This window comes from Siniperca chuatsi, linkage group LG19 (genome assembly GCF_020085105.1).
Source record: "Siniperca chuatsi isolate FFG_IHB_CAS linkage group LG19, ASM2008510v1, whole genome shotgun sequence".
In the NCBI taxonomy this organism is placed as follows: Eukaryota; Metazoa; Chordata; class Actinopteri; order Centrarchiformes; family Sinipercidae; genus Siniperca; species Siniperca chuatsi.
The window spans coordinates 20,224,380-20,236,955 of NC_058060.1; the positions used below are offsets into that span (position 1 = coordinate 20,224,380).

The 12,576-nt window shown below is 38.0% G+C and overlaps 1 protein-coding gene across 2 annotated transcripts in view; it reads left to right on the plus strand.

Moving 5' to 3' along the window:
- LOC122866784 (RNA-binding Raly-like protein) overlaps window positions 1–12,130 on the plus strand; it is a 100,909-nt gene extending 88,779 nt beyond the window's left edge. Inside the window, exons 6-9 of one of the 2 annotated variants that reach the window (XM_044176892.1) lie at window positions 3,291–3,407; window positions 5,082–5,251; window positions 6,246–6,284; window positions 8,727–12,130. In XM_044176892.1, the coding sequence (XP_044032827.1) occupies window positions 3,291–3,407; window positions 5,082–5,251; window positions 6,246–6,278 (320 nt within the window). In that variant the 3' untranslated portion in view covers window positions 6,279–6,284; window positions 8,727–12,130. The remainder of the gene's footprint in view (window positions 1–3,290; window positions 3,408–5,081; window positions 5,252–6,245; window positions 6,285–8,726) is intronic. The other variant, XM_044176893.1, reaches the window with a different exon arrangement.
- Window positions 12,131–12,576: the final 446 nt, after the last annotated feature.

Consider the following 12,576-nt stretch of genomic DNA (forward strand, 5'->3'; position numbering starts at 1 on the left):
CCAAGCGCTCATCCATCCTCTTCCCAGCCCTGACAGAATCTGATAAGTGTCAAAGAGAATTTTATGTTTTCTCCTCAACTTCTGGTTTCCATTTTTCCCCTCCTCTCAAAAAGATGACACATTTCAGCTGCCATGGGTTAAGGAATAAGATTATCTTATTACTTTATGGTATAAATTCTTTAATCTGCTCAGTTCAAGCTGCTAAGGAGTACACGTTTCAGCAACCGTGAGACGGGCCAGATTGAATTAATGGTGACGTCCTTCAGATGAAATTTTTATTTTTTATTTTCAGCAGATTAGTTATTTGCATATGACATATCAAGGTTAAGACTCAAACTTTGACATGATACGATTACGCTTCATTTACCCAAAGCTGATATATGTATTGTCGAGTGAACACTGAGTGTAAGATCGAGAGCAAAGCAAGAAGGGGAGAGCAAATATTCATGAGGCAGTAAACAGAAGCTGCGGCAGGGCAAATTGTACCCCTTGTTTCTCATGCGGCACTGTTAGTGAGGCTATGATCAGGTAAAGTTGGAGGATTGGTGAAATTTGGTCTTTCTTTGGTTCAGTTAAAACCCAGGAGGCTGAATTTTGAATGTGGTGTAAACTGTATTAAAACTTTTTGCAGATGCCAGAGAGCAGGGAGTTACAATAGTCCAGTCTGCAAATGATGAAGTTGTGAATAACAGTTTCCAGGTTTTTGAGAAAAAAGGTCCAATCTTTGAAATGTTTCTGAGCGTAAAGATGCAGAAAACAGCATTGAACCATAGATTTAATGTGTTTATCTAACCTTAGGCTGACACCAAGATTGATAATTTCTTTGTATTCTTCAGGAAAATACAGTATGCATTGTTCAACAACATTATGTGGTATCTGAAAATGAAAAAGTAAAAAATGAAATAAAGTGAAAAGATATTTTTGGTACTTTTAATTTTAGTCTTTCTTTAACAACCCTGGATTAAAAGACAAAAGTACTGTTTTGCATTATGTTCAATAAATGCTACTGGTTATTCACATTTCGACTGCAAAAATAACATTTTATATTGTATATGTATATTTTTCTCTGCAATTCAATTATTTGAACATTTTACTGTACTCCATTTGTTACATTTAAATTTGCTGTTTGGATTTCAGCTGTGTTCTGTGTTGAGACAATTTGATAATGCTTTATTTTATGGAAAGAACAATGCAGTTGGGTACTACAGAGACTGTATTCTGAGAGAGTTGTTTGGAAAGTTATTTGTGTTGAGTTTATAAGCAGCAAATTTCAATACTTTTCCCTAAAATACTGCTATAATCTTAAAGACTGGAAAAAACTGAAATCTTTATAAACCTAAGTCAATATTAATTTATATTTGGAAACATATTTTTGATTGTATGCTTGCCTGTAGAATAATTTTACATTTTTGTATGTTCAACTGAATGAAAGACTAGATTGTTACCAATTAATTTGATTACTTAAGCAAGTGTACCAATTGAACACTGTCTTCATTTACCCTGCAGTTAGTTCAAATGGTATCTTAAGAATTTACAATTGTATAGCAGTTCTATTCTGTTGGGACCAGTAACATGGTTACAGTTTTCTAGAGAATTCTTCAAATTCAATAATACACTCAAATGCATTGACAATCATACTAAAAAAAATCTATGTTTAATTAAAATGAAACTCTTTAACATTTTTTTCAAGTTATAATCCATAAGATTTCTGTCCTGGTTGATTTGGGGACACCTGTGGTTACTGGTCAGTCCTTGAGCAGCTACTTTATCAGAAATAAAGAAGAGCAACTGATGCATCAGCGAAGATAAAAATACCTTCAGTTTCCTGTAACAGTAGGAAATGATCAATTTGCGTTAACAGTAACTTAATACAGCTATAATATGGCTGTAGGAGAGTGAACAGTAAAAAGTGAGCCTGATATCAATGCAGGGTTTAATGTAAAAAAAAAAAAAAGTTTCAGAAATCTATTTGCCCAAAGTCAATTTTTACTTTCCCCTATACAAATTGTTTTATTTATTAGTAGTTATCAAATAACAACAAATATTAAAGTTAATTGCCATGTCTAATCTTTAAACCTGCAAGGCCCTGGAGGAGGGGTTATTGGCAGCCCTCTTAGCTGCCATGCATGCAAGATGCTGTCGGCTCTTGTTATGGCACTCCAGTGACATTTTTCAGAAACTTAGCGTGCCTTTGGAAAAACTACCCCATTTTATCCACCTTGCTCTCAAACTTGCGGCAAACTGTACAATACATAGTTGGAGTTTCGCGCACATCCTCTAACGCCACCCAACTAAATTCATGTTTCTGGGATAATTGAAATGCTCGCTTCTGCTTCAGCTAATAAACTTTGTCTTTACCCGCCGCCATTTTTTCAGTTCCCGATCGGTACTGCACTTGTGCAACTCTCAACAAAGATGAGAAGGAAGCAAGATGGCTCACTCCTTATCAGCTCCAGAAAAAACTGTGTTTAATTCTTTTTACCACTTACCCAATAGGGCAAGTGAGTTAGTAGATTTACTAGCCTAACATGGCATTTTACTTGCCCTGGGCAATTGCACAATCCTTATTGTTGAGCCCTGTCAGTGAGATAAAATTTAGAACCATAACTCTAGACTACATACATTACATACATACATCATTCCCTTTGAATTTCTCGTGCATGTGAAGGCAATTTGCATCCAGTACGGGAAAGCCGATCTCTGCCCAAGACAATGAAAACTATTATATACTGTAGAGAGGTAATAATAGAATGGCAATTTAATCGCTATTGCTAAAATAAATAAAGACTAAGTTATACAGGATTTGATTTCATGAAAATCTTAAGGATTAGAACTTTAAGACACAAGGCTTTTACTTGACATTTATAATATGCACTCAACCAAGCAGATACTATCCTAAAGGGTAAACAATCTCCATTCTTTATATAATCATCTAATGCCAACTGAAAGATAACATACACTTTGTTCAGATACTGTCATTATTGAGCAAAACTTGAGCAGCACTGCACAGCATGGTGGGCGTAAGCTGTGCACTAATCTTCAAATTGAAAGCAGCAGGTCCACAGTTTCAGCAGGGTAACTTTTCAGTTGGCCAGATTGAGATGTTCTTCCCTGAGGAAAGTGTGACTCAGAGTGATGATATGATATCCATTAACAGCTGACAGCATGCAGTCTGTGATAAACTGTATGAAGCAGCATCACTAAAATTAGTGTACAAATGAAATTAGGACAAACTAAACCCAACTTAAAGTAGCTATAAATTAATCAGTTTCTGTGTTTCTGTTCCTCAGCAGTGAAGACGGACCAGCTTCAGACTATTAAACGGGAGCTGACTCAGATCAAGATGAAGATCGACTCTTTGCTGGGACGCCTAGAGAAGATTGAGAAGCAGCAGAGAGCAGAGTCTGGTGAGAAACACAATAAGAGCTAGCCGGGAGAGAAAAGGGAAAAGGGAAAAGGACACCGACCACTGAGGGAGGGAAATTAAGAGCACACACTAGCCATAAGTCTTAGTGACATTGTGGGAGATAAGAGCAGTAGAGCTCTCCATCATAACAGCAGACAGGTGTCAACGCCACGCTGACTCAGTTTATATGAGAGGTCTTTATAGATGCCCTACACTACGGGACAGTCTCAGAGAGCAGCTCACTGTGAAGGTCATTCAGACTTTATGCTATGTTGTGCATGATACAATTTTTGTTTGAAATGTTTCATTCAAACTCTGAAGCATTTTCTTATTTAACTCCATGACAATTGAACACCAAATAAATCACACCATGTCTTGGTCTACCTCCAGGCAAACTGTTGTGTGATTAGTTTGAAGTGAGACTGAAAACTAAATTGGACACTAGAGTTAACAATGAAAAATCCAATGTTTTCTGGTCAGAAGGAGATGGGTGTTTTATATCTAACACTAATTAGCCAGTGGCATGCAGAAATATGTAAAATGTAAAGGCCAAAATTTGTTAAAAGAGCCAGTTAAGGTAATTTACCATAAAAATGTAACCATCTTGGGCTTTTATATGCTTGATATGTTTGGTCTTTCCCATCTGTATTTGAATATAACTTGAGGCTGTGTCCCTCAGGGCTTCAAAAGGTAATTCGTAAGCTTTCGGAATAAATTTGAAAAGCATCGGGTAGCCAGAGTTTTGAATTTGCTGTAAATAGGATATAATTTTTGCAGCAGATGCTGAAAAGAAGAAACCATAATGAAGGTGTGAATTCCAGGTTTTTGGAGAGAAATTGTCCAATCTTTGAAATGTTTCTAAGATGCAGAAAACAGCATAGAACCATAGATTTAATGTGTTTTATCTTAAGCTCCGGCTGCAAAGACGTCACCAAGATTGATCATTTCTTTGTGTTCTTCAGGAAAATACAGCATATGCATTGTTCAACAACATTATGTGGTTTAAGTTTAAAATGAAATAAAGTGAAAAGAAACTGTTTATAGTGTCAAGTAGTACAGTTGGTACGTTGGCTGTTTAGGGCAAATAAATACAAATGGTCCAACAGTCAAATTCATGCGAATGACAAAAGATGAAAATTCGCTTCGCTTTCTGTCAGAACAAAATTCTAGCATTTAGTGGAATTCCAGAAATGTTAGCCTCACTTAGCATAGAGCACTGACACCTTGCCTACACAACGAAAGCTGCACATGAGCAGCTGCAGTCCTCAATCAGTGTCTATACTCACTCCATTCAATCATGTACTTACTTGGGTTAAGTGGAAAGCTAAGAATAGATGCTTCAGGTTGCAGTTATGCTTGTAAAGCTTGAGTGAAATACAAGAATTTGGCAGCTGCTGTAGACAGCTGCATTGGTCAAAATGGTAGTGTGTCTTTTCTGTTAGATGGACGACTGAAAAGTTAGTCTAGAATGTTTGGTGTTGACAGGGTAGGGTGTATGTTACTTGGTAACTTCATGAGGTCAAACAACTTGTGTCCAGTCGAGTGTATGGAGCAGCGCAGCCTCTAGGGATCGCTAGTGGGGGCAACACTTTGCTTTGTTTCTGCAGAGTTTGAAAACAGAAAAAGGCAGCCACATACATTTTTCTGCTACAATGTGCCCTCCTTTCTCACTCAGAGGCCCAGAGAAAGTATGAGGACAACTGCGACTCCCTGCATGAGGAGTCTGTGTCAGAGACGGCTGAAAACTCTGGGGAGGATGCCGGTGAGGGAGCACTGGACGTGGAGGCGGGAGAGATGACCGATGGAGGGGAGGATGACTACGACGACGAGGGCAGCCACCATCTGGTAAGAGAAACAGTTGACAGGGCTGACAGGGAGGGAGAGAACAAGGCACTTCGGGAGATCTCAAGTGGGCAGACAGTCTTCGCCTTCTGAAAATTAATTTTCCAGAATTATTCATGGCCACAGATCTGAGAGAGCGGGTCTCCACATGAGTGAATGGTGAGGGCGCCTGGACTGACAGTTTCTCCCTGTTGACCCCGGCTAAAACAGTGGAGGCAAGGCTCTTCACAAGCCCACACACAGGCACAGGCTCACACATACTTACAGGCTATAATTAAAGCAGAGGACTCAAGACTGAACCTCCATGGTCTGGTATGGATCTGACCATGAAATGGTGGATGTAAAACAGTATGAAGAGGGTTTTCTTTCTCGAAAATATTCCATTTAAAAATGATTTGGAGAAAAGCAGCAAGTTTCATATATCAAGCTGGAACCAGCAAATGTTGGCCTGAAGGTGATTAACCCTGTCTTTACACTGCTGTGTTCAAATGTCTTACCCTTTAACTTTAAAATGAAATGATGTTTTGGTTTAATTGCAGTTATCTGAGGGCTTTAAAACACCCACAGTGCTCCATATTAGATTATTGATTATTTTCAGGTTAAGCGTTGACATCCGAGTAATTAGCCTTGCTTTCATCTGGGTTCAGCTGTGCAGTGTGGCCATGCTTTTGACCATGCTTTCTCTATTATGCTATATTTATTAGCCATTAACCAGGTGAGCATGGGCATGCTATCCTTGATGAAAGCTTGGTGCTCTCACTAATAGAAGACATTATTTTTCAGAGACGTGGTGGAAGAGATTTATTTGTTTCCTGAAGGTCACATTGATCACAGATTGTGATCATGTACCACAAAGACTGTTCACCAGGTTGGCATGGCTGCTCTCGTTGGGCGTATGTCAGCCATGACCTTTAGAAAAGATTAAATACAACCTCAGTGCTCAGTTTAGAACGCTACATCGTATCCTTGATTTTAACTTCCTCTCTCTCCTTTTCAGATAGAGAACCATGTATCAGATATTGACAACTGAGATCAGGTAAGAGCTTTGAATTTCTGCTAAATCCAAGTGTCCATTACAGCAGCTGTGAGGTTGTTCTACAAGATTGCCAAAGGTCCTGGAGGCTCTTGCAGCCAGTCCTCATTAAAGGCCTTACATCTAGTCCTCCTTAAAAGCCGTAACCACGGAACTGTGCCTTGAGCATCTCTAAACATTCATTAATCATCTCCTAAGTCATAAGTTCTTTGACATTTGGAAGACCAGCTCCACTGAAGGGCAGCTAATGCCGAACTCAACAGAGGGAGCAATAATGGCATTCCAATGGGCCAGAACTGCCCATAAACAATATTGATCTAATTGAATTGTGTGGAAGGGGGTATGAATGGTGAGGCCCAAGGTAAAGAGTTTCCTGTCTCTCGCCTCTCAGGGTGTGGGTAATGATGCAGCCACATCATCAGTTGGCTCTGTGCCTGCTGGCTCCTCATAGCAGGGGTGCTTAGCTGTGTTTATGAGTCACAGACTGTTGATGTAACATTGTTACATGTAACAGCATCTGTTAGTCTTCTTTTGCTTCTGGGTGAGCAAAGGAAATCCAAAAAGTGGCTCTGTTCATTAGAGACTGTAAAGCAGTGTTCATTTTGGTACCTGGTTTTGATTTAGTTATAGTCTTTCTGACAGAAATGTAAATTCGTTTTAGTCACATTTTGGTCATTTGTTCATTTGTTTCGTAGTTTTAGTCAACACTAAAGACACTTTTTAGTCAAGTTTTCACCAGTGACATTTTAGTCTTATTCATGCATTTTTAATGTCTATGGCTTATGTTTTTTTTTTTTTTTTTAGGCTGTCACCATCTTTAATGTGTACAGTTACCATGGTTACAGGGGGCGTTTAGTCTATTGCGAGGTTGGCAGAAAAATAACTGTTTTCCTGTTTATACCTGACTGAAATAGTTCACACACAAATGATCTATTTCACTCCCTGTGGTAATAGACTCTTCTCTGTTAAGGTTTAGCTTGAACCAATAATACGACATTTCGGGAAATACACTTACTTCCTTTTCTGCCAAGAGTTATATGATAAGATCAACACCACTGTCAAGTCTGTTCACTAAAAATGAGGCTAGAGCCAGCAGGCAATTAGCTTAGCTTAGCAAAAAGATTGGAAACAGGGAGAAACAGCTGCCCTGACTCTATCCAAAGGTAAGAAAATCTGCTTATCAGCACCTCTAAAGCTCACAAATTCACACGTTATATCATGTTTGTTTAATTCCTAAAAAGCCAATAAGCGTATTTCCAAAAATAGTTAAACTATTTCTTTAAGACAAATTCCTAAAATCCTGTAGCAAACTACAAGATTTAGATGGTGGACAGCACTTATCAATAACACGAAAGATAGCCAACTGAAAGTGTTGATAACATTACATCCACAGCCTTTTGATAATGTTATGTTAGCATTAGCTTATCTTTTTCTAAATGTTAGCGTGCTTGCCTGCATGCTTTTGTGTCCAAGCTGTTTAGTTGCCGCTTCTTGTTCAATTTCTAGTGGGATTGTGGATGCATTTAATCCATAAATCTGTTCCTTTTTACCTTCAAAGAGCTGGTAATTTCTGCTAACACTGCAGTCAGAGACCTGTTCCTCTAAAAAGATTTGTTATTGGTGCGACAAGTCAAGCAGCTAAATCAACTTCTGAAGAAGATAGTTTTGGGCGGTGTTTTACCACTCCGGAGCATACAATGTATCATTTGCAAATGCATGCAGGTGGTTGAATGAGACTTAGCATTAAAACAGTAATACTTTCTTCTTTCACTCGTTTAGTTTTTATTCACTTACCCAAATTGTAATAATCATAGTTTTTGTTTTCAGAGTTACTTTTTAGTTTCTCACTTTTGTCGTGGCTAAAAGATCAACACAAATATTTTTGTCACAGTTTTTGTTGTCAAAATGAACACTGCTATAAAGTTGTTTTTATGTACGTACTAGCAAAAATGTTCATAGTGAACACCACACCTTTTTCCCCCATCTGCCTGTCCAGGCGTCTAGTGTCCTAGTTCTATCCACCTCTTAAGAAACCACACGTTACACTTGAGTTTTCCATTTCCTTTCCATATGTCTGCCTTTTTAAAAATTCTATTTCAGTAGCAGATTCACCAAACCTCCTCACAGCACATACATTTAAAAACCTGAAAATCCCACTCAACGTTATGGAGGATATATGAATGTTTTGCTTGCAGGCCTACCAAGGATAGAAAATCACTGTGAGAAGACCTTAATAAGTCATGTCCAGAAGGATTAGGGAGGCAGCTCCAGCTACCAGCAAATATTTCTGCACTTTCCAAGATATTTCTGAGGCCATTCAAAACGGACAAGCTTTAAAACTCAGCCTAATCCTCATCAGATTTATAGCATTATAAATAGCCACCATGTTTGAGGAGGAGACACAGTACTATGTGTTTTCATCAGTTTTCTCCTTTATCACTTCAGGATGAGGCAGCAGACACCCCAGGTCGGTGGTATTAGAATTCATCATCACCTTGGAGAGACAGAAAAGGATCTCTGAGGTACCAAGACACCCATTCTGGACTGTAAGTTCTGTTCAAGAGATGCTGAATCACATTTAGATGCCCAACTGTGCAGCACAAACCGAATGTGATGTGCTCTCTAAAGAAAATGTACTCAAGACCCATTTTAATGCATTGGCCTGAGTTTGCCTCGTGCAATTTATATTTCATTGCAAAACGCTGACAGTATCATGCGCTAATCCTGTTCCTGAAAAAATTTAACGGTAGGGAAAGAAATTAATGTTTTTTATTCTGATTTTATAAATTTAATTACGTGGAAAGAAGGGAACATGATGTTGTTGATCAAATTGTTGCTGCTTTTTATGAAATGTGTTTGCGCTGTAATTTCACAAACTGTTTTTCAATGAATTTCTGTTGTTGTTCAAAAATCAAATGAATAAATGACAGAACAATCTGCGACCGCAGTATTGTATTCAGAAAATGAATGAAACATCAGTGCCGTCTGGTTCGGATTTGACTCATACATAAGCCAGTAGCTGTGAGCATAACTTTATCCAGCTTTATCCATTTATCACACAAATGCCCTGTGGGGCTGTTCCATCATATATCCCTACTCCTGCCAAGTTTCAGAAGCAGAAAGAGCTTCCTGTGGTAGAGAGCCAACAGTGGCACAGGCCTCCTGCCAGGGAGCAGTGCCCTAACGTCTCAACGCGCTGCTCCCTGCTTAGCCTGTGCATCCCAACATGGACTGCTGCTGTTCAGGAGCCAACGCCCTTTCTCCTTCTCCTCCACTATCTCCCTCTGCATCCTGCATTGATTCTGTATTATGTAGGCAAGGGAGCGAGAGGCTTTGATGTTATCTAATTAGGTGATCCAGATCGCTTAAATTTCCAAATAAATATGGAATAATCTAATGTGACACAATGGCTTATGCTGCCTTAAAACAACCTAAATAAGTGGTGAGACAATACCAACAGTATTCCATTACTCTTGTAATAAAATGCCCATTAAAGTAAAGTTCAAACTGTGGTCAGATAAAGCACAACTGGCCAGCACTGGAATGATTTGTCCACTCATTTGGTGCAGTTTACTAACATGATGTACATGATTACTACCACTTCAGATTACTCGGTTACACTGTTGCCATGTGGAGCTACTAACATGCGAAAAATTCAAAGGCAGCTTTAGCTTCAGCTGAGCAATTTATAATTAACCTCATTATAAATAAATTGCCGCAAAGTGAATTATGTCACCAGTGACTGGATGTTCTACTGTTAATTATTCACATCATGTGCAGCCATTTTTTCCCTATATTTAACAGAGTAAATTTACTCCAAACAGTGACATAGGCATGTTTGTTGTCTCAAGCTTTTATGCAGCAGGTGTGCCAGCTGATTGGTCAGTAGTTTCAATTAAGCTGATGTGTATCAGCCAACATTATGTCAACAACTTCAGCCCTTTAAAAGCTTTTAGACCACTATTCAAACAAGTTTAATAGTGCTGATGTAATTCATGTTTTTGAGCAATCAGCTGGCACACCTGGTATATATTAGCTGTAGTTCCTAACACCTCTAAATGTGCAGTCAGACTGGATTTCGCCAGCCAAAATTCACTTGCATGGTGTGGCGAAAAGCAGGTGAGACAGAAAATAGCGTAGATATGGTTATAAGCATAAACTGCGGGAGCTAGCAAACAACTTCTTATGAAACCCTTTACTGTCATTAACCTTTATCATTGTCCTTGCACTCACTGCAGCCAAGTAACATCTCTCCTTCTCTGCTGCTTGTTTAACTTCACTGTGCAGTGATAATAAACAGTCAATATTTCCTGAATGAGAGGTCAATTCCACCCCCTCTCTTAAACTGGCTGGACATTGGAGAGCTTCGCAGTTTCAGTGTCAAATTTCAATCAGATTGAACTTGTTCCTCTTTTACTTGAATTTGCGCAAAGAAGCATGAATGTCCAGTTGTGACTGCACTCTTAACTCCTCACGCATGAAAGCAAACAGGCCTCTTGTCATTGGAATAACTTTATTCTTATACTTACTGAATATCAGTAGAAGTCCTTTTTAATTTATGTAAAAGTTGAATCATTGGATTCAGTACTGTTGGTAGTTAATTGAGTTATTTCACTCAAATTACAAAAAAACACACAAAAAAACACAAGCCTAGTTGTGTCTAGTCAAGCAGATAGTTGTGGTTTTATTTGCACAGGCTTTGAGATATCTGCCCCTGAGACTTGTAGCCACCCCAGTGCAATCAAGGTAAAATAAATATCATTTGTGGCACTTGAAGCATTGAAGGCATTTGAAAAATTCAACAGCATTGTTTCTTTTCAGAAACAGTGTCCTAATTACTCAGAGATCCATACATTCCTCTGTAGATATATTTCACTATTTTATTTGACCTTGCGTAGAAAATGGTTCCCATGAAAACTGGATTAATAACCTGAATAATGGAGTTTTATGTACTGTATATGTAATTGTTCAGTGTTTTGAACACCATAAACAAAATTCTATTCACCCCTATTGTATCTTACTAGCACAAAACCTGGACAAATAAAACCAAACCACTAGGGGTAAGTAAGAAAATATTGTTTTGTGATTTGGCTGACCTGACCCTTTAAACAGAGAATTAATTGAATGTGAAGGAATGGTCACCTTGCACAGTTTCATGAACACAACAGTCATCCCTGGCAGTGCTGCCTGGAAAAAGTACATAAAATAAAACGTCTGTCCTGCAGCTCATTCAAAATAAGTGTCTGGTGAATGATGATAATGTGTAATATTTAGCACTATTTTTGTATCCAAAAACATGTCTAAGGGAAATGGCTCTGCTACATGTTTATCTTTTTTTGCTGGTAGCCCGTTATTTAATGAGCAGTATGGTGATGTGATAAATATTTTGCAAAAATACTAAAAAATAAAATAAAAAATAAAAAACTCATTGCTTTTAACTGTTGTATTTTATGTAGGTCACTTTTAAACATTTCTGGCTCAACGCTCACTTTTAGTTTGCCCTGTAAATAGTCCTTATCATGTTTATTTCAAATATCAATAGACTGAAAGAAAAATTTTATTAAGTTGAAAAAAATGCTGAAATAATATACTGACAGTTTGTTGGAATGCAGGTTTTAACCAGAATTGTGGGGCTTGTAGAGATGTGTAACTGACAACTGTTGTATAGAAATGTACATTTTTTTGTAAAGATATTTTTATCAAAAGGCATGTTTACTGTAACTTTGTATTTTCAGTTCATGTATTAAAAAGAAACCGTATATTCCAACTGTTGTAAGGCTAGAAAACTCATCGTCATTGTAGATAACTGTTTGTGTTCTTATCAGTCAATAAAATGTTTGTGTCATATATTTAACTAGTCAAATGTTTCAATGATCAACACTTTATTTTACAAATAAATATGAACTGAAGGACAAAGAAACCTTTTGGCTTATTGTAAAGTGCTGTACATAAATACAGACGTGATAATTACTTACAGATGGTTTACAGACGTATGTAAATATCTGGTGCATCATTAAGACGTGCCACTTTAAAATCCATTCTATCCGTTCATTACCACGCATCTTCCTTCAATGCAGGCTGCTCATTTAATCAGGATTTATTTAGTTGATTTATGCAGCGCATGTGCCACAGTTGTCATCAAAATGACACTTCAACAAGTTGCACAGCACAGTGTTTGAATACATGTCAAATTAACGTCAGTCAACAGAAACCTGGACACCGTTAACGGCTTGTCATCTTGTATTTCACTAATGGCACAAGTTGATATCACTGTGTAGCTAATACAGTCTGACCA